This window comes from Phaenicophaeus curvirostris, chromosome 29 (genome assembly GCF_032191515.1).
Source record: "Phaenicophaeus curvirostris isolate KB17595 chromosome 29, BPBGC_Pcur_1.0, whole genome shotgun sequence".
Taxonomy (NCBI): domain Eukaryota; kingdom Metazoa; phylum Chordata; class Aves; order Cuculiformes; family Cuculidae; genus Phaenicophaeus; species Phaenicophaeus curvirostris.
In genome coordinates this window covers 1,424,776-1,445,180 of record NC_091420.1, presented here as the reverse complement: position 1 = coordinate 1,445,180, position 20,405 = coordinate 1,424,776, and the positions used below count along the sequence as shown (strand labels likewise).

At 66.6% G+C, this 20,405-nt stretch overlaps 4 protein-coding genes across 6 annotated transcripts in view; 2 read left to right on the top strand and 2 right to left on the bottom strand.

Annotated features, from left to right (window-relative positions):
* The window catches only part of PSMD4 (proteasome 26S subunit ubiquitin receptor, non-ATPase 4), a 116,169-nt gene that overhangs the window by 51,836 nt on the left and 43,928 nt on the right, over positions 1-20,405 (top strand). The window lies entirely within an intron of this gene.
* On the bottom strand, positions 572-4,156 carry LYSMD1 (LysM domain containing 1). Its single transcript, XM_069878446.1, has 3 exons — positions 4,047-4,156; positions 1,921-2,195; positions 572-1,063 (listed from the first exon to the last, which is right to left on the bottom strand). Exons 1-3 carry the CDS (start codon positions 4,122-4,124, stop codon positions 919-921), a joined length of 498 nt encoding a protein of 165 aa, XP_069734547.1. The 5' UTR covers positions 4,125-4,156; the 3' UTR covers positions 572-918.
* SCNM1 (sodium channel modifier 1) lies at positions 5,029-9,299 on the top strand. Of its 3 annotated transcripts, none has more exons than XR_011339259.1 (8): positions 5,029-5,112; positions 5,885-5,955; positions 6,934-7,022; positions 7,137-7,222; positions 7,302-7,396; positions 8,266-8,414; positions 8,510-8,652; positions 8,725-9,299. XR_011339259.1 is itself a non-coding variant. In XM_069878677.1 (8 exons), exons 1-8 carry the CDS (start codon positions 5,062-5,064, stop codon positions 8,760-8,762), a joined length of 699 nt encoding a protein of 232 aa, XP_069734778.1. In that variant the 5' UTR covers positions 5,029-5,061; the 3' UTR covers positions 8,763-9,299. The 3 variants fall into 3 exon arrangements, 2 of the variants coding, with proteins under 2 accessions (XP_069734778.1, XP_069734777.1); XM_069878677.1 differs by having other exon boundaries at positions 8,533-8,652; XM_069878676.1 differs by having other exon boundaries at positions 8,529-8,652.
* On the bottom strand, positions 9,618-19,646 carry TMOD4 (tropomodulin 4). Its single transcript, XM_069878672.1, has 10 exons — positions 19,552-19,646; positions 17,344-17,493; positions 17,115-17,271; positions 13,857-13,979; positions 11,580-11,669; positions 11,267-11,397; positions 10,341-10,448; positions 10,009-10,152; positions 9,784-9,928; positions 9,618-9,704 (listed from the first exon to the last, which is right to left on the bottom strand). Exons 2-10 carry the CDS (start codon positions 17,464-17,466, stop codon positions 9,682-9,684), a joined length of 1,044 nt encoding a protein of 347 aa, XP_069734773.1. The 5' UTR covers positions 17,467-17,493; positions 19,552-19,646; the 3' UTR covers positions 9,618-9,681.

The following is a 20,405-nucleotide window of genomic DNA, read 5'->3' as shown; positions in this document are numbered from 1 at the left end:
GGGGGTATCTTTGTCCCTAGGAGGGTGTCCAAGTCCCCAGGGGGTGACAGTGTTCCAAGGGGGGTGTCCATGTCCCCAAGGGGGGTGACAGCATCCCGAGGGACAGCACCGCGTCCCCAGAGGGTGACAGTGTCCCCGGGGTGGTGCCCATGTCCCCAGGGGGTGACAGTGTTCCCAGGGGGGTGCCCATGTCCCCAAGGGGGGTGACAGCGTCCCCAGGGACAGCACCGCATCCCCAGAGGGTGACAGTGTCCCCAGGCGGTGTCCGTGTCCCCAGGGGGTGTCCATGTCCCCAAGGGGTGACAGTGTCCCCAGAGGGGTGCCCATATCCCCAAGGGAGGTGACAGTGTCCCCAGGGGAGTGTCCATGTCCCCAGGGGGTGACAGCGTCCCCAGGTGGTGTCCATGTCCCCAAGGGGTGACAGCATCCCCAGGGACAGCACCGCATCCCCAGGGGGTGACAGTGTCCCCAGGGAGGTGTCCACGTCCCCAGGGGGTGCCCGTGTCCCCAGGGGGGTGTCCACGTCCCCAGGGGGTGACAGTGTCCCCAGGAGGTGACAAACAGAGCCAGGTGACAGTGCTCCGTTTTATTTACAGGCTCTTGGGGTGGGGGTCCAGGCACTGGCACGGGGTTGGGGGGGGGGGTCTGGGGGCTCCCACACCCCTAACAACCCCCCCCAGCGAGGTCAAAGACAAATAAATACAACCAGAGGGAAAACATCAGCTGGTGATCCCAGTCCCAGTCGCTCCCAGTGCCCCCCAGTAGCCCTGCGGGAGGGCTGGCGCCGCACCCCGGCACTGGGGGGGGCTCACAGCGGGAAAAGTCCCTTGAGGAGACAAGGAGGGGACGTGGCACCCCCTAAAGCCTTGTCCCCTGGGCTGTCCCTGTCACCGCGGGGCGGGAGCGACGTCCCCGGTGTCACAGCGTGAAGATCTCGTCCTCGGCGTCGCGCAGGCTGGCGGCACGTGGGGTCCGGGTGAGGGGCCGGGGGCCAAGGCGAGGGCCTCGCGGGGCCAACACGCGTCCGGCATCGACGCTCCGGGAGCCTTCGGCCTCGGCCGCGCTGAGGGGGACACGGAGGGTGGCCCTGAGCGGGGACCCTGCCACCCACCCAGCACCTAAACACCCCGTTTCGCTCTCATTGCTCTCTGCAACTCCCTGAGAGGAGGTTGTGGAGAGGAGGGAGCTGGGCTCTTCTCCCAGGGGCCAGGGGACAGGACGAGAGGGAATGGCCTCAAGCTCCACCAGGGGAGGGTCAGGATGGACACCAGGAAAAATTTGTGCATGGATCTGGCAATGGATCCAGCACCCTGAGCCCTCACATGGAGCAGCCAGTGCACGGATCTAGCAATGGATCCAGCAAGGGGATCTGTACTTGGCCCTGGGGAGAGCGCTCCTCGAATCCTGGGGTCAGTTGTGGGCCCCTCCCCACAAGAAGGATGTTGAGGCTCTGGAGCGAGTCCAGAGAAGAGCAACGAAGCTGGGGAGGGGGCTGGAGAAGAAGAGGAGCGGCTGAGAGAGCTGGGGGGGTTTAGCCTGGAGAAGAGGAGGCTGAGGGGAGACCTCATTGCTCTCTGCAACTCCCTGAGAAGAGGTTGTGGAGAGGAGGGAGCTGGGCTCTTCTCCCAAGGGCCAGGGGACAGGACGAGAGGGAATGGCCTCAAGCTCCACCAAGGGGAGGGTCAGGCTGGACAGCAGGAAAAAATATTTCATGGAAAGGGTGATTGGGCAGTGTCCGAGGCTGCCCAGGGAGGGGGTTGAGTCCCCTTCCCTGGAGGGGTTTAAGGGCCGGGTGGCCGAGGTGCTGAGGGACGTGGGTTAGTGATTGATGGGAATGGTTGGACTCGCTGATCCGATGGGTCTTTTCCAACCCGGTGATTCCCTGATTCTATGAAAAGGGGAGGCAGGATGGGTGCTCACCCCGTGCCGCCGGCGCGGAGCTGCTGGGCCTCTGCCACCGCCTTGGAGCGCCCGATCTCGGCGTCGAGCTGCCGCAGGAAATCGGTGGCCGAGAGGTCGTGGCGGGACGGGGTGGCAGCGGCGGCCGAAGGGTCCCCCGGCAGAGCGGGAGCGCCCGTGTCCTCGGCCGCGGGGCAGGGGACCCCCGGCTGCGCCGGCGTGGGGATGAGGAGGGTGGGCTTGAGGAAGATGGTGTCCGAGGTGTAGAGGCGGTTGGCGCGCTTGATCTGCTCCACCTGCAGGGACGGGGACAGAGGTAGGATGAGGTCACACACAGCGATGGGATGAGGACAGGGACAAGGATGGAGAGAGGATAGATGTGAGAATGGGGACAGGGACGGGGATGGGGATGGGGACAGGCTAAGGGGGACAGGAAAGGGATGGGGACAGGGAGAGGGATAAGGATGGAATTGGGATCAGGACAGGGGTGGCATAAGAATGGGGACAGGGATGGGGACAGGGATGGATGAGGACAGAGATAAGGATGAGATGGAAATAGGGATGGGGAGCAGGGTGGGACAGGGATGGGGACTGGACAGGACAATGATTGGGATGGGGACCTGCATGGGGACAGGATGGGACATGAATGGGGACAGGGATAAGAATGAGATGGGGACAGGGATGGGGACAGAGACAAGCATGGGACGAGAACAGAAATAAGAATGGGACAAGGATAGGGATGGGATGGTGACAGGATGGAACTGGGATGGGGACAGGAGGGGACAGGGATGGGGCAGGGAAGGAGAGGGACAGGGATGAGGATGAGGAGCAGTATGGGTGAGGGATGGAGCCAGGGATGGGGATGGGATGGGATGGGATGGGATGGGAGAAGGGATGGGATGGAGATGGGATGGGATGGAGATGGGATGGGATGGAGATGGGATGGAGATGGGATGGAGATAGGGATGGGGACTGAGACAGGGATTGGGACGAGGATGGACATGGGGACAGGGATGGGGTAGGGACAGAGATAGGGATAGGGATGGGAACAGGCATGAAGATAGGGATGGGGATGGGGACGAGGAAGGGGATGGGGACGGGGATGGGGACATGGATAGGGATGGGGATGAGAATAGGGATGGGAATGGGGCTGGGGACAGGGATGAGGATGGGGATGGGGACACGGATAGGGACGGGGACAGGGATGGGGACGCTGACGGGGACAGGGATGGGGACGAGGAAGGGGACGGGGCAGAGGGATGGGGACAGGGATGGGAATGGGGCTGGGGACAGGGATGAGGATGGGGATGGGGACACGGATAGGGACGGGGACAGGGATGAGGATGCTGATGGGGACAGGGATGGGGACGAGGATGGGGACGGGGCAGAGGGATGGGGACAGGGATGGGAATGGGGATGGGGACAGGGATGAGGATGAGGATGGGGACGGGGATAGGGACGGGGACAGGGATGAGGATGCTGACGGGGACAGGGATGGGGACGAGGATGGGGACGGGGCAGAGGGATGGGGACAGGGATGGGAATGGGGATGAGGATGGAGACAGGGATGGGGATAGGAATGGGGATGGGTATGAGAATGGGGACGGAGATGAGGACGGGGGTGGGAATGGGGATGGGGACAGGGACGAGGATGAGGATGGGGATGGGGATAGGGATGGGGACGGGGATGAGGATGGGGACACGGATAGGGATGGGGACAGGGATGGGGATGCCGACGGGGACAGGGATGGGGACGGGGCAGAGGGATGGGGACAGAGATGGGATTGGGGATGAGGATGGGGACGGAGATGAGGACAGGGATGAGGATGGGGATGAGGACGGGGACACGGATAGGGATGGGGACAGGGATGGGGATGAGGATGGGGATGGAGATGAGGACAGGGATGAGAATGGGGATGGGGACAGGGATGGGGACGAGGATGGGGACACAGATAGGGATGGGGACAGGGATGGGGATGCCGATGGGGCACAGGGATGGGGACAGGGATGGGAATGGGGATGAGGATGGGGACGGGGATGAGGACAGGGATGAGGATGGGGCTGAGGACAGGGATGGGGCCAGGGATGGGGATGCGGACGAGGACGGGGAGGGGAGGGCCAGGCCGGGGCCGCCCCCCCGCGCTGACCGTGACCCCGTAGCGCAGCGCCAGCCCCGGCAGGGTGTCCCCGGGCTGCGGGCGGTGCTGCCGCGCTGCCGCCGCCATCCCGGGCGGCCCCGGGGCCCCAGGCCAGGCCAGGCCAGGCCCGAGCGCCGCGCGGAGCCCGCTGGGAGCGGGGGGCGGGGACCGGGCACCGGTGACCCCCCCCCCCCCGAAAGGCTAGTGCCTCCCCAGTGTGCCCAGTGCCCCCCCAGTGCGCCCGGTGCCCCCCCCCAGTGCCCCCCCCAGCGTGCCCAGTGCCCCACCAGTGGGCCCGGTGCCCCCCCAGTGTGTCCAGTGCCCCCCCCAGCGTGCCCAGTGTCCCCCCAGTGGGCCCGGTGCCCCCCGCAGTGTGTCCAGTGTTCCACCCAGTGCCCCCCCAGTGTGCCCAGTGCCCCCCCAGTGTGTCCAGTGCCACCCCCAAGGTGCTCGGTGCCCCCCCCAGTGAGCCCAGTGTCCCCCTCTAGTGTGCCCAGTGCCCCCCCAGTGAGCTAAGTGCCCACACAGTGTGCCCGGTGCCCCCCCAGTGGGCCCAGTGCCCCCCCCACAGCGTGCCCAGTGCCCCACCAGTGGGCCCGGTGCCCCCCACAGTGTGTCCAGTGTCCCCCCCAGTGTGTCCAGTGTCCCCCCAGTGCCCCCCCAGTGAGCCCAGAGCCACCCACCAGTGCGCCCAGTGCCCCCCCAGTGCGCCCAGTGCCCCCACAGTGTGTCCAGTGTCCCCCCCAGTGTGTCCAGTGTCCCCCCAGTGCCCCCCCAGTGAGCCCAGAGCCACCCACCAGTGCGCCCAGTGCCCCCCCAGTGCGCCCAGTGCCCCCCCCAGTGTGTCCAGTGTCCCCACAGTGTGCCCGGTGCCTGGGAACTACAACTCCCATGATGCCGCGGGGCACGTCGCACGTCGCCACTAAGCCCCGCCCCCCGGGCGCTCTGATTGGCCGTCGCTCCCGCACACACCCGGAAGCGGAGCGGGGCCAGGGGCGGTTCCCATGGTAACGACCAGCCCGCCATGTCCTTCAAGAGGGAGGGGGACGACCCCGGCCAGCTCGGGATCCTCCAGGTGGGACAAACCCCCCCTTGACACCCCCAAACACAGCCCCGACCCCCTAAGACGCCCTACGCCCCCCCCCCGCACCCCCCTTGAACCCTGTGCCACTCGGCCCACCCCCCCAAACTCTGTCACAACCCCCCCCCAGGCTCCCCCACAGCCCCTGCCCCCCCCCCCCCGTTCCCTCAGCCACCCCTTACTTTCTCAGACAACCCCCCTCATCCTCCCTGGCCCCCCCAACCGAACCCCCGCCTCCCCCAGACCCACACAACCCACCCCTTGCCCCTCAGCCACCCAGACATACCCCCCCCCCCCAAAGGCGAGGCCCTACCCCCTAGATCCCTCAATCCAGCCCCCCCCCAGCCCCCCTCCAATCTACCCAGCCCCCACAATCCAACACCCCCAGCCCAACCTCCTGCCTCCCAGAACCCCCCCACCCAGCCTGCAGACCCCCCCAGCTCCCCCCGACGCCTCCCAACCCAGCCTCCAGACCCCCCAAGCCACCCCTTATTCCCACAATTCTCCCCTGACCCCCCCCCCAATCAACCCCCTCCCCTTCCAGCCCCGCTTCCCCCTGCAATTCCAACCCCCCCGGCCCTCCAACCCACTCCCTGTCCCCTCAACCCTCCTAATTTCCCCTCCAACCCCCTCAACCCACTACTTACCCCTCTGATCCCACTCATCCCCCCACCCCCCGACCCCCAACTCCCTTCCCTGACCCCCCCCCCCAGCCCCCCCTGCTGCCCTGGCCGGGGGCTGAGGTGGGGTGCACCGGCCCCCCCAGCGGCGCCGTGTTACGGAGCTTCTGGCTCATGGGGTCCCTGAGGAGGAGGCGCTGCTGCTGCGCAGCGGGAGGTGAGCAGAGACCAGGGACACCAGTGACACCCCCTCCCTCCAGTGTGCCCAGTGCCCCCCCCCCCAGTGCCTCCCCCCCAGTGTGCCCAGTGCCCCAGGGCTCCCCCACAGTGTGCTTGGTGCACCCCCGCCTCCCAGGGCTCCCCCCCAGTATGCCCAGTGCCCCACCCCAGTGCCCCCCCACCAAGGGCTCCCCCCACAATGTGCCCAGTGGCCCCCCCCTCCCAGGGCTCCCCCCACAATGTGCCCAGTGCCCCCCCCGAGGGCTCCCCCTCAGTGTGCCCAGTGCCGCCCCCCCCCCGCAATTGTGCCCAGTACCTCCCCCTCCCAGCGACCCCCCCGAGTGTGCCCAGTGCCCCACGCCCCCAGGGCTCCCCCCCAGTGTGCCCAATGCCCCCCCCCCCACCCAAGGGCTCCCACCCAGTGCCCCCCGCCCTCCCCCAGTGTGCCCAGTGCCCCCCCCGAGGGCTCCCCCTCAGTGTGCCCAGTGCCCCCCCCCCCCCCAATTGTGCCCAGTACCTCCCCCTCGCAGCGACCCCCCTGAGTGTGCCCAGTGCCCCCCCTGCCCAGGGCTCCCCCCCCCAGTGTACCCAGTGCCCCCCTCCCCTCCAGGGCTCCCCCGCAGTGTGCCCAGTGCCCCCCCCCCCCCACCAAGGGTGCCCCCCCACCAAGGGCTCCCCCCCAGTGTGCCCAGTGCCCCCCCCCCCGCCAGGGCTCCCCCCCAGTGTGCTCAGTGTCCCCCCCCCACCCAAGGGCTCCCCCCCAGTGTGCCCAGTGCCCCCCCAGCACCTCCCCAAGCGCCCCCTCCCAGTGCCCCCCCACCAGTGTGCGCAGCGCCCCCTCGCAGTGACCCTCTCAGGGTACCCAGCAACACCCCCAGTGCCACTCTCTCAGCACCCCTGCTCCCAGTGCTCCCAGTACCCCCCCACCCCGTGCTCCCAGTGCCCCCCCCCGCAGCTGACGGTGCCCCTGGCCCAGGTACGCCTGCACGGTGTGTGCCCACCGCCCCGTGTTCGACACGCTGGCCGTGCTGACGCTGCACCGCGCCGGCCGGAAGCACGCAGGCCGTGAGTGGGGGTCCCGGGGGTTGCTTTGGGGGGGTCTCAGGCGGCCTGGGAGAGGCTGCACCCCACGACACGGCCCCCTTCTCACCCCCTCCGCTTTTTTCCCACCCCTCCAAGATCTGCAGCGCTTCTACAGCCGGGAGCGCTCGCGTCAGGACGTGGCCCCGAAGCAGGAGGTGTCAGCGGAGGCAGCCGTGGTGCAGGTGGGTGCAATGCCCCCTCCTCGCCCTCCAGCCCCCTGCCTGCGCCCCCCCCGCCCCAAACCCTTTCCTCTCTCCCCAGGGCTCCCCGGCCCCGCTCCTGGCCCGGACGCGCCGGATCGCCCGCAGCGCCCTGCTCAAAGAGGCTCCTTACAGCAGCTGCTGCCGCAGGACCACGTGAGGCCTCTGCTTCTGCTCCTGTCCCACCCATAGCCCCCTCCCAATCCACCCTTTGCCCCCGCCCCGTGACCCCCCTGCCAACCCTCCCATCCCCTCCCCGGACCCCTAACCAAACCCCTTGCCTCCTCAGACCCCCCCTTAACCCACTCTCCCAACCCACCCATCCCTTCCCCGGACCCCTAACCAAACCCCTTGCTTCCTCAGACCCCCCCTTAACCCACCCTCCCAACTCACCTCTTGGCCCCTGTGCCCCCCCCAGGCCCCCTAAAGCTGAAACATCAGCCTCCCTAGACCTGACCTCACCCCAGCCCCCCCCAGATCCCCCAACCGACACCCCTGGCCCCTTCAGACCCCCGTGACCCCACACTCCTGCCCTCCCCGAGCCCCAAAACTGAACCTTTGACCCTCCCCGACACCCCCAACTCCCCACTGTGCCCCCCATAACCCCCTCCGGTCTCCCTAACTCACCTCCCCACCTCTCTGATTCCCACAACTGAACCCCCAGCCCACCCCACCTTACCCCTTGGCCCCCCAAAATCCCCCCTCCTCTCCTGATCCCCCCCCAACTGAACTGCTGGTCTTCCTAGACTCCAACCCCCCCAGATCCCTCAACCAACCCCCCTGGCCCCTTCAGACCCCCCTAACCCACACCCCCTGCCTCTCCCTGAGCCCCAAACCTTTGCTCTCTCCCCCAACTCCCCACTGTGCCCCCCCAGATCCCCATTAACCCACCTCCCCACCTCCCCTACCAAGGCCCTTGGCTTTGGGGCTGGAGACCGAGCAAACCTTGGCCTTTCCGGGTGGTTCCAGCCACTCTGGAGCCTCGTGTCGGTGGGATGAGGCCCTGACGCCTTCTCCCATTGCAGGGCACGGGGCAGCAGCAGCTCGCGAGCCGGTGTCCCCCGCCCGGGGCCGAATGCCGCTCCGCCACCTCCGGAGCCATCGCGGATGGACGGAGAAGCCGTGGCTGCCACCCCCGTGGCCCTGCTGCCGGGGCACCGCAGCGGGCGAGCGGGTAAGAGCCATCCAGCAGCCCCAGAGCCGCGCTGGCCCCGGGAAGGGGTGCTCAGGCTCACAGCCGAGTCTTTCCCTCTCCTGGGATCGTGCCAGCTCCTCTCTGCCATCCCAGACAGACCGAGAGCGGCTCCGGAGCCGGCGCAGCGAAGTGGGAAAGCGAAAGGATCCCTCAGCCAGCCTGACGCCCTCAGCCCCGAGCGCCGCCGCGTGCTGGAGCGATACCTGCAGCTGCGCAGGTGAGTCCGGGCCACGGCGGCGTGGGGAGCCCCAAAATGAGACGAGCCGTCCCTCACCGCCTCCATCCCCAGTGCCGGCTGGATCCAGGATGGCTCCGGCAAGTGGGTGAAGGATGAGAACGCCGAATTCGACTCCGATGAGGAGGAGCCGCCCGCGCTGCTGCCGGCCTGAGGGTCCCCCCACATCCCACCGGCAACAGAGACTGGGGATTCCTGCGTTCCGCTGTCATGGGGAGCTCAGCCGGTGCCTTTTTGGGGTGTCCTGGCCGCGGGGTGGGCGTTTGGCCTATCCCCTCCTGACCCTGTCGCGAGCCGCTGGCAGCTGCCTGCGGGTCGTGGCCTTTCGGGGTGGCAGTGCCGGGTTCCCCCCCTCCTTCCCAGCTCCGGCAGCTGTCCTGGTGCTTTGGAAAGCGCCCAGCTCCCGCTTTTCCCGCTGGCCTTTGGGTGCCTGCGGCTGCTCCCGCATCCCTGGGTTTCAGGGCCGTGTCCTGAGCTCGCACCGACCCCCCGAGAGTCGCTCTGGGGCCAGATTCTGCCCCTGGGGGAGCTCCTGGCCACGCTTCCCAGGCTGATGTTCCCCCTGGGATTTGCTTGCTCAGCTCGTGCCTATAAATAGATGTGGGCCCTATAAATGGGCCCTATAAATAGTCCCTGCATCCCCTTGCCTGCCTGGGTGTCCCCCCCACCACCCCGGGCACCTGGAGCCACGCGGGGGGTGTCACCCTGTGCCCCCCAGCCCTCCCAGGGCTGGAACCCGGGCCCTGGGCTGTAAATCCCCCGGCCCCGCTGCTCCCAAGGGGCTCCAGGCATCCGGCTCGGCCCCACGGACCAAGAGCCGGACGCTGCTGGAGGCCTTGAGCCCCTCTGGGAGTTGGGGGGGTTCCTCTGCTCCACCCTGTGTCGCCTCCCACCGCAATCCCCATCCCAAATCCTGTCCCGGGATGCGTCCGAGTGGATCCCAACGCTGCGCTTCTCCGTCCTCTTTATTTACACCGCAGCCGGAGCTCGTTCGTGCCGAGGAGGGGGGCGTTAGGTCTTCTTCTGCTTGCGACCTGGGGGGGAGAGGGAAGCAGGGGGGTCAGAGCTGAGCCCCCCGCCCCGGTCGCGGCGCGGGGACGCGGGGACACTCACGGAGCTCGTTGTTCTTGGTGATGGCGATGGCGGCGCGGGCGCGGGGGCCTTGCTGCGTGAAGTGGTAGCCGAAGCGGGTGACGGAGGGACACTGCTCCAGCATGGTGGCCATCTCCATCTCCACCGTGTCTCCCAACCGCTGGCACTGTGGGGCCGTGGTGAAACCGGGAAGCTGGGGACACCCTGGTCCCCTCCCTGAGCCACCCGTGGGTGCCCGTCTCCTACCTGGTTGTCCACCTTGAGCTCGCTGAGGGTGGTGTTGTTGTACATGGCCTTGATGATGCTCATCATGCCGGCGCTGGTGATGAAGTTGGACTCGATGTTGAGGCTCTGCAGGGTCTTGTTCTCCATCAGCATCTCGGCCACAGCCTGCGTGTCACCTCAGTGTCACCTCAGGGTGTCACCCAGTGCTGGCACTGCCCCTAGGGCCGCCGATGCCCCAGAGGACAGTGGAAAAGCCACCATCGCCCTTGGTGCTGGCAAAGACGGAGCGAGGGGCAGGGGACCGTGTCCCCTCCCTGTCAGGGGACATGGTGGGACGTGGGGCTGGGACTCACGTTGGCCACGGGGTCGTTGCTGCGGGTGGCAACCAGGCTGAGCTTCTTGACGTGGGTGTTGGTTTTCATGGCCTCGCAGATGGACTTCAGAGTGGAGATGGGAATGTCCTGCGGGGGGACAGAATGTGGCTGTCACCAAGGGGATGGGGACATCCCAGAGGGGATGTGGGCGTCACCAAGGAGATGGGGATGTTTCTGAGAGGCCATGGGTGTCACCAAGGGGATGGGGACATCTGGAGGGGATGTGGGTGTCACCAAGGGGATGGGGATGTTTCTGAGAGGCCGTGGGTGTCACCAAGGGGATGGGGACATCCCAGAGGGGATGTGGGTGTCACCAAGGGGATGGGGATGTTTCTGAGAGGCCGTGGGTGTCACCAAGGGGATGGGGACATCCTGGGGAATGCAGGATGCCACCAAAGGATGTAAGTAGCATCCAGGGGGTGTAGGTGTCTCCAAGGGAGATGTCACCCAAGGGATGGATGTGGGATGTCCCCAGTGGGACACAGATGCCCCCAGCTGGACCCTGGGTGCCCTGGAGCCACTCCAGGATGGGAACAAACACCCAGAGAAGCCTCAAGACAAGGACCCACCCTGTGGGGACACAGCGAGCAGCACCCTGGGACAGGGTGACCAGGCTCCATGGGGACATCCTGTCACCCTGGCAGCACCCAGGGATGTCGTGGGGACACAAGGACAGGGACCAGCCCCACCGTGATGCCCCTCCAGCATGGGGACCGGCAGCTTGGGGACACCCTGAGATAGGGACCAGCCCCGTGGCGATAGGGACTGGCACCCCGAGAGTGGGCTCAGCACCTTGGGGACCCCCTGGGATAGGGACCAGCCTCGTGGGGATGGGGCCTTGGCACCTCAGGACCAGGATCAGAACCTGGGGGACGCCTTGGGGCCGTCACCACCAGGTCCCTCACCTTGATGTTGTTGAGGTTGACGTCCTCCAGCGTGCCGTCGTTGGCCTGGATCTGCCGCAGCGTCTCCTCCACGTTGGTGGGGTTGGGGGGCTCATCCGGCACCGGTTTGTACGTGTCGGGCTTCACCACACCTGGGGCACACGCGGGTGTGCAAGGACACGCGTCACCGGGCGCGGTGACACGGCCCCAGGGGAGCACACCTGTGCACAGGTGTGTGTGTGTGGCATCTCCATGGGGAATCCTAGAAGGCTTCTGGTCCACAAATCCTCCCCCCAAAGAGCTCCACGGACCCCCGGGTGCCCTCGACACTCACTGTTGATGCCCTCGGTGTTGGTGATGTTGCCGCTGCAGATCGCGTCGTAGTACTGCTTGTTGCTCATCAGCGTGTACATGCCCAGGATGGCTGCGGGACAGGGGTGGGGGTCAGCGGGTCCCCTCATTTCCCCCCTCCCCGTTCCCTCCTGTCCCCTCTGGGTGGCCAGGGGAGCCACGGGTGGGCCGGGGGCCAGCAGTGAAAGCCGAGCGCGAGGGCCACGGCGCCGCTTTTAGCTGAGCGCTGGCAGGGGCCCAGCACGCGCCTGGCAGCGGGGAGCACGGCTGGGCCACGGGGGGCATGCGACGCGCTGGCCCCGTGCAACGTGCTGCGACGCTGCCGGCCGTGTGCTGCTCCCTCGTGAAGCTGCGGTGCGATGCGCTGCTCCCTCGTGAAGCTGCGGTGCGATGCGCTGCTCCCTCGTGAAGCTGCGCTGGGAAGCACTAACCCCTCGTGAAGCTGCGCTGGGATGCGCTGCTCCCTCGTGAAGCTGCGCTGGGATGCGCTGCTCCCTCGTGAAGCTGCGGTGGGATGCGCTACCCCCTCGTGAAGCTGCAGTGCAATGAGCTGCTCCCTCGTGAAGCTGCGCTGCTCCCTCGTGAAGCTGCGGTGCGATGCACTAACCCCTCATGAAGCTGCGCTGGGCTGCACTGCTCCCTCGTGAAGCTGTGGTGCGATGCGCTAACCCCTCGTGAAGCTGCACTGGGATGCACTAACCCCTCGTGAAGCTGCAGTGCGATGCGCTACCCCCACGTGAAGCTGCACTGGGATGCACTAACCCCTCGTGAAGCTGCAGTGCGATGCGCTACTCCCACGTGAAGCTGCGCTGGGATGCGCTAACCCCTCGTGAAGCTGCGCTGGGATGCGCTGCTCCCTCGTGAAGCTGCAGTGCGATGCGCTGCTCCCTCGTGAAGCTGCACTGGGATGTGCTGCTCCCTCGTGAAGCTGCGCTGGGATGTGCTGCTCCCTCGTGCGGGGCTGCAATGCAAGGGGGCTGTGGTGCGAGGCCGAGGTGCAAGCTGCAGCCCCAGGTGAGATTGCAGCGTGAGGCTGTGGTGCGAGGCCATGGTGCAAAGCCACAAGGTGAGGTGCCGCCTCGTGTGAGACCATGGTGTGACGTAGCTTCCCCGTGCAAGGCATTGGTGCGAGGTGCAACCCCCTGCAAAGCTCTGGTGTGAGGCTGTGGTGCGATTTAGCTGCCCCGTGCAAGGGTGAGGTGTGGTGCAAGGTGCAGCCCCATGTGAGGCTGCGATGCGATGAGGCTGTGGTGCGATATAGCTGCCTCGTGCAAGGTGCACCCCCCTGCAAAGCTCTGGTGTGAGGCCGCGGTGTGATGTAGCTGCACCGTGCAAGGCTGAGGTGTGAGGCGTGGTGCAAGGTGCAACCCCATGCAAAGCTCTGGTGTGAGGCTGTGGTGCGACACAGCTGCCCCGTGTGAGGCTGAGGTGTGACGCGTGGTGCAAGGTGCAGTCCCATGCGAGGCTGCGATGCGATGAGGCTGTGGTGTGATTTAGCTGCCCCGTGTGAGACATTGGTGCGAGGCACAACCCCCTGCAAAGCTCTGGTGCGAGGCTGTGGTGCGATTTAGTGGCCCCGTGCGAGGCTGTGGTGTGAGGCTGTGATGCAGGGTGCAACCCCACGCGAGGCTGCGGTGCCATGAGGCCGCGGCGCGAGGCTGCGGTGCGATATAGCTGCCCCGTGCAAGGCATTGGTGCGAGGTGCAGCCCCACACGAGGCTGTGGTGCGATGTAGCTGCCCAGTGCGAGGCTGAGGTGTGAGGTGTGGTGCAAGGTGCAGTCCCGTGCGAGGCTGCGGTGTGATGAGGCTGCAGTGCGAGGTGCAACCCCATGAAAAACTCTGGTGTGAGGCTGCGGTACGATGTAGCTGCCCCGTGCAAGGTGCAGCCCCGTGCAAGGTGCAGCCCCGTGCAAGGCTGTGGTGCAATGAGGCCACAGTGCGATGTAGCTGCCTCGTGTGAGGCTGTGCTGCGAGGCATTGGTGCGAGGTGTAACCCCCTGCAAAGCTCTGGTGCGAGGCTGTGGTGCAACGTAGCTGCCCCGTGCGAGGCTGAGGTGCGAGGTGTGGTGCAAGGTGCAGTCCCGTGCGAGGCTGCGGTGCAATGAGGCCGCGGTGCAAGGCTGTGGTGCAACGTAGCTTCCCCGTGCGAGACATTGGTGCGAGGTGCAACCCCCTGCAAAGCTCTGGTGCGAGGCCGTGGTGCGACGTAGCTGCCCCGTGCGAGGCTGCGGTGCGAGGCGCTCCCCGTGCCGGACGCACCGGCGATGTCGCACATCTCGGCGTCGGTGGCGTTGGCCAGCGCTTCCTCCAGCTCGGGCTCCAGCGTGATCTGCTCCTCCCGCGGGATCTCCCGCGTCGGGTTCTTGGGCACAAACGGCTTCCCTGCGCACGGGGACACGGGTCACACAGGGGGGACACGGGGACGTGGGGATGAAGCTCACGGTCTCATGGGGACACGGGGGTGCGAATCACACCCTGCGTGGCTTTGTGGTGACTTGGGATGCAAAGATGGGGTGACGTGGGGATGCAGGTGGCACCCTGCGTGGCCTCGTGAGGACGCAGGGATGCAGGTCACACCCTGCGTGGCTACGTGGTGACACGGGATGTGGGGACGCGGGGACACAGGTCACGCTCTCCATGGCCCTGTGGTGACGCGGGTCGCACCTTCGTGGCCTCGTGGTGACATGGGGATGCAGGGATGCAGGTGGCACCCTGCGTGGCCTCGTGAGGACACAGGGATGCAGGTCACATACACGGGATGTGGGGACACGGGGACACAGGTCACGCTCTCCACGGCGCTGTGGTGACGTGGGACACGGAGATGCAGGGACGCGGGTCACACCTTCGTGGCCTCATGGTGACATGGGGATGCAGGGACGCAGGTGGCACCCTGCGTGGCCTCGTGAGGACGCAGGGATGCAGGTCACACCCTGCGTGGCTGTGAGGTGACACGGGACATGGGGACGTGGGGACATGGGTCATGCTTTCCAAGGCCCTGTGGTGACACGGGACGCGGAGATGCAGGGACGTGGGTCGCACCTTTGTGGCCTCGTGGTGACATGGGGATGCAGGGACGCAGGTGGCACCCTGCGTGGCCTCGTGGTGAGGTAGGGATGCAGGTGGCACCCTGCGTGGCCTCGTGAGGACACAGGGATGCAGGTCACACCCTGTGTGGCTGTGAGGTGACACGGGATGTGGGGACGTGGGGACACGGGTCACGCTCTCCACGCCCCTGTGGTGATGTGGGACGCGGAGATGCAGGGACGCGGGTTGCACCTTCATGGCCTCGTGGTGACAAGGGGATGCAGGGATGCAGGTGGCACCCTGCGTGGCCTCGTGAGGTGACACGGGACGTGGGGACGTGGGGACACGGGTCATGCTCTCCAAGGCCCTGTGGTGACACGGGACGCGGAGATGCAGGGACGTGGGTCGCACCTTCGTGGCCTTGTGGTGACATGGGGATGCAGGGACGCAGGTGGCACCCTGCGTGGCCTCGTGGTGACGTAGGGATGCAGGTGGCACCCTGCGTGGCCTCGTGAGGACACAGGGATGCAGGTCACACCCTGCGTGGCTACATGGTGACATGGGATGTGGGGACGCGGGGACACAGGTCATGCTCTCCACGGCCCTGTGGTGACACGGGATGTGGAGATGCAGGGATGCAGGTGGCACCTTCGTGGCCTCGTGGTGACATAGGGATGCAGGTGGCACCCTGCGTGGCCTCGTGAGGATGCAGGGACACGGGTCACACCTTCGAGGCCTCGTGGTGACGTAGGGATGCAGGTGGCACCCTGCGTGGCCTCGTGAGGACGTGGGGACACAGGGTGGCAGAGGCAACGGGGACACGGCTGTGGCCAGGGGGATCCGTGCTGGGGGGGACACTATCGGGTCGGAGGGCTCGGGGGACGGGACTGGGTGTGAGGGGGCAGAGGTGGCTGTACGGGGAGTGACACCACGAGGGGTGGCATTGCCAGGGGGGACGTTGCTGCGGGTGACGGCGCAGGGGTTGGCAGTGCCAGAGGTGGCCGTGGGGAGGGTGACATTGCCAGGGGTGGCCGCGCTCGGGGCTGGCAGGGCCCCAGCTCGCCCGGACACCTGAGCCGCTGGCGAGGACTCTTCTGCCGCGCTCCAGCTAAATATACCCGGCCACGGGGCCCCTGCTCCCCGCCAGGTCCCCCCAAGGCCCCGTCCCCCCTGAGCCCCGGTCCCCCTGCTCCTCACTGTCACCCCCTCTGGGTCCCTGTTCTCCCTGTCCCCAGCTATGATCCCCTCTCCCATCTCTCCATCCCCTCCACAGTCCCCGACTTCTCCCCCCCGGCTCCCCGCGCCCTTGGGTCCCCATCTCTCCTGCTCCCCGTGTCCCCTGCTCCCTGCTGTGTCCCCCTGCCAGCTCCCAGTGTCCCCTGCTCCTCACCACAGTCCCCAGCGTGTCCCCCCCTGCTCCTTGCCACTGTCCCTGCTGTGTCCCCCCACTCCCCGCTGTTGTCCCTGTCGTGTCCCCCCCATGTCCTCGTGCCCCCCAGCTCCCTCCTATGAGCCCCACCTCGTCCCCCCAGCTCCCCATCCCCACCCTGGTCCCTGTCCCCTTGCTCCCCCAGGTTCCTCTGCCCCATCTCCCTGTGTCCCCCCATATCCTTGTGCCCCCCCAGCTCCCTCCTATGGTCCCCACCTCGTCCCTCCAGCTCCCCGTCCCCACCCTGGTCCCTGTCCCCTTGCTCCCCTAGTGCTCCCCCAGGTTCCCCTGCCCCATCTCCCTGTGTCCCCCCATATCCTTGTGCCCCCCAGCTCCCTCCTATGGTCCCCAGCTCCCCGTCCCCACCCTGGTCCCTGTCCCCTTGCTCCCCCAGTGCTCCCCCAGGTTCCTCTGCCCCATCTCCCTGTGTCCCCCCATGTCCTCATGCCCCCCAGCTCCCTGTCCCCACCCTGGTCCTTGTCCCCTTGTTCCCCCAGTGCTCCCCCAGGTTCCTCTGCCCCATCTCCCTGTGTCCCCCCATATCCTTGTGCCCCCCCAGCTCCCTCCTATGGTCCCCAGCTCCCCGTCCCCACCCTGGTCCCTGTCCCCTTCCTCCCTCAGCGCTCCCCCAGGTTCCTCTGCCCCATCTCCCTGTGTCCCCCCATGTCCTCATGCCCCCCAGCTCCCCGTCCCCACCCTGGTCCTTGTCCCCTTGTTCCCCCAGTGCTCCCCCAGGTTCCCCTGCCCCATCTCCTTGTGTCCCCCCATATCCTTGTGCCCCCCAGCTCCCTCCTATGGTCCCCAGCTCCCCATCCCCACCCTGGTCCCTGTCCCCTTGCTCCCCCAAGTTCTCCTGCCCCATCTCCCTGTGTCCCCCCATATCCTTGTGCCCCCCAGCTCCCTCCTATGGTCCCCACCTCATCCCCCCAGCTCCCCATCCCCATCATTGTCCCTTCCCTGTCCTCCTGTGTCCCCCCCCCAACCCAGGACCAGGTCCCACCCCATGTCCCTGTCCCCTGTGTCCCTCCCAGGTTCCCCCCCCACCCCATGTCCACGTCCCCCACCTTTCTTCTCTCCGGTGAAGGGCACGAGGTCCTCTCGCTCTTTGGCCTCCAGCGCCTGCTTCTCCAGGTGCTGCAGCAGAGCCTCCCTGTCCAGCGGCCCCGTCGGGCTCTTCTGGGTCTGGTCGCGCTGCCTCAGCCCCGCCGGCAGCAGCACGTTCTGGGGAGCCAGCGGGTCACCCCAGGCTCCCCGTCCCCCCCTGTCCCCCGTCCCCTTTATCCCAGCACCCACCTCGGGGTCCATCTCCAGCAGCTCCATGTCCAGCTGCGCCAGCTCCTCGGCCGACAGCTCCTGCAGGATCTTGTCCTCGTCGATGTCCCGGTACTTCTCCAGCTCTTGCCGGTACGACGTCATGGTGGGAGCTTGGGGGGTGGGGGGTGGCTGGGGGGAGTCCTTGGGGTTGGGGAGCAGCCCCGAACCACAGGGGGCTCCCCCAATGCTGTGGTGACCCCCATGCCATGAAGACCCATCCTCATGCCGAAGGGATCCCCCCAACACCGTGGTGACCCCCAAGCCGTGGAGACCCACCCTCATGCCAAAGGGATCCCCCCCAACACCGTGGTGACCTCCCCCCAACATCGTGGTGACCCCCAAGCCATGGAGACCCACCCTCACACCAAAGGGATCCGCCCCCAACACCGTGGTGACCCCCAAGCCGTGGAGACCCATCCTCATGCCAAAGGGATCCCCCCCCAACACCGTGGTGACCTCCCCCCAACATCATGGTGACCCCCAAGCCATTGAGATCCACCCTCATGCCAAAGGGATCCCCCCCCCAACACCATGGTGACCTCCCACCAACACCATGGTGACCCCCAAGCCATGGAGACCCATCCTCATGCCAAAGGGATCCCCCCCAACACCATGGTGACCTCTCCCCAAGATCATGGTGACCCCAAGCCATGGAGACCCACCCTCATGCCAAAGGGATCCCCCCCAACACCGTGGTGACCCCCAAGCCATGGAGACCCATCCTCATGCCGAAGGGATCCCCCCCCAACACCGTGGTGACCTCCCCACAACATCATGGTGACCCCCAAGCCATTGAGACCCATCCTCATGCCGAAGGGATCCCCCCCCAACACCGTGGTGACCTCCCCCCAACATCGTGGTGACCCCCAAGCCATTGAGATCCACCCTCATGCCAAAGGGATTCCCCCCCCCAACACCGTGGTGACCTCCCACCAACACCATGGTGACCCCCAAGCCATGGAGACCCACCCTTACGCCAAAGGGATCCCCCCCAACACCATGGTGACCTCCCCCCAACATCGTGGTGACCCCCAAGCCATGGAGATCCACCCTCATGCCAAAGGGAACCCCCCCCAACACCGTGGTGACCTCCCACCAACACCATGGTGACCCCCAAGCCATGGAGACCCATCCTCATGCCGAAGGGATCCCCCCCCAACACCGTGGTGACCTCCCACCAACACCATGGTGACCCCCAAGCCATGGAGACCCATCCTCATGCCGAAGGGATCCCTCCCCAGCACCGTGGTGACCCTGAAGACCGTGGTGACCCCGAAGACCATGGTGACCCCCATGCCACAGAGCCATCTCCCTTGCCACAGGGGCTCCCCCAACACCGTGATGACCCCCAAGCCATGGAGACTCATCCTCATGCTGAAGGGATCCCCCCCCAACACCGTGGTGACCCCTAAGACCATGGTGACCCCCATGCCACAGAGCCATCTCCCTTGCCACACGGGCTCCCCCAACTCCATGGTGACCTCCCCAACATCGTGGTGACCCCCAAGGCATGGAGACTCATCCTCATGCTGAAGGGATCCCCCCCAGCACCATGGTGACCCCTAAAACCGTGGTGACCCCCATACCACAGAGCCATCTCCCTTGCCACAGGGGCTCCCCCAACCCCGTGGTGCCCCCCTCCCATGCCACAGTGACCCCCCCCCATCTCCTGTGGCCTGCAGGGCCCCTTTGTCCCACAGGGCACTGGGGTCCCTGGCGTGGAGGAGTTGGGGAAACCAAATCCTGCCTCTAGGGTAACCCCAAGACCACAACCTGTCTCCCAGTCTCCACCACTGTTTGGGGGCCCCTCTGAGCCCCCCCAGTCCTCACCCCACTACCTCCCAGCGCTGTCTCCACCTCCTGGAGGGGCAAATCCTGCTCCATCCCCTCTGCCCCCCTTCTCTGTGCCCCGTTGCCCCCCCCCAGCACCATTCCTTGGCCCCCGGGGGGGGGTGTGGGGGGGCAGCAGGGGTGACCAGTGCCCCCCCAAACCTCGAGTCGCCCCGAGGAACCGGGCTGAGACTCATCTCCCAAATCCTAAGGGCTGCAAGCGGGGGCATCACAACCCTGGTGCCCCCAGAGGGATCCCCGATGGCCCCAGGGACCCTCTCCCAGGGGTGAGAGCTCCCCCAAACCCCCCCAACCCTGGGAAAACACCCCCCATTTTTGGGGACCCCCCCCCCCTACCTGGCTGGTGGCTGGCTGGGTGCGAGCCCCGGTGCTGAGCCAAGGGCTCCGGCCGCGCAGCGCATGAGCTCAGCGTTTTATTCCATGGGGAGGGGCAGGATCGCATATCCCGGGCGTTATCGCACCCTGCCAGCCCCACCACGGCTCCACCCCGGGGCACCCCTGGGCTGGGGGGGGCTCCCCTGTGCCTCTTGGGGTGCAGGGAGAGCCCCCCAGCCCCTCCAGCCCCCCTCAATTCCCCTTCACCCCCAGGCTGTTGGGGTGAGGGGGCTCCCAGCCCCCCAAATCCCATCCTGGGGGGGGGGCACAGGGGGCAGCGCCACGCTTGGAATGATTTGCTTGTTTATTGTAGCGTCTTCTGCAAGAGCAGAGGTTGGAGGGTGGCGCGGTGCCCCGGGTGCTGAGCTTGGTGTGGGAAGCAGAGAATCAGGGGATTCTCGAGGTTGGAAAAGGTCTCCAAGCTCATCCAGTGCCACCATCACCACAACCCCCACCGCGGGACTGACCCCTGTCCCCAAGGGCCACGGCCGCACGGTTTGTGAACCTCTCCAGGGCTGGGGACGCCCCCCGTGCCCTGGGCAGCCTCTCCCAGGGCTTCCCCACCCTCTCAGTGAAGGAATTATTCCCAATATCCAACCTAAACCTTCCTCTGGCACAGCTTGAGGCCGGTCCTTCTCATTCCATCGCTTGTTCCCTGGGAGCAGAGACTGGTACCCACCTCGCTACAACCTTTCTGGGAGCTGCAGAGCGATGAGGTCTCCTCTCAGCCTCCTCTTCTCCAAACTAACCATCCCCAAGTCCCTCACCCCTCTCAAACCCCCTGTTCTCCAGCCCCTTCCCAGCTCTGTCCCCTT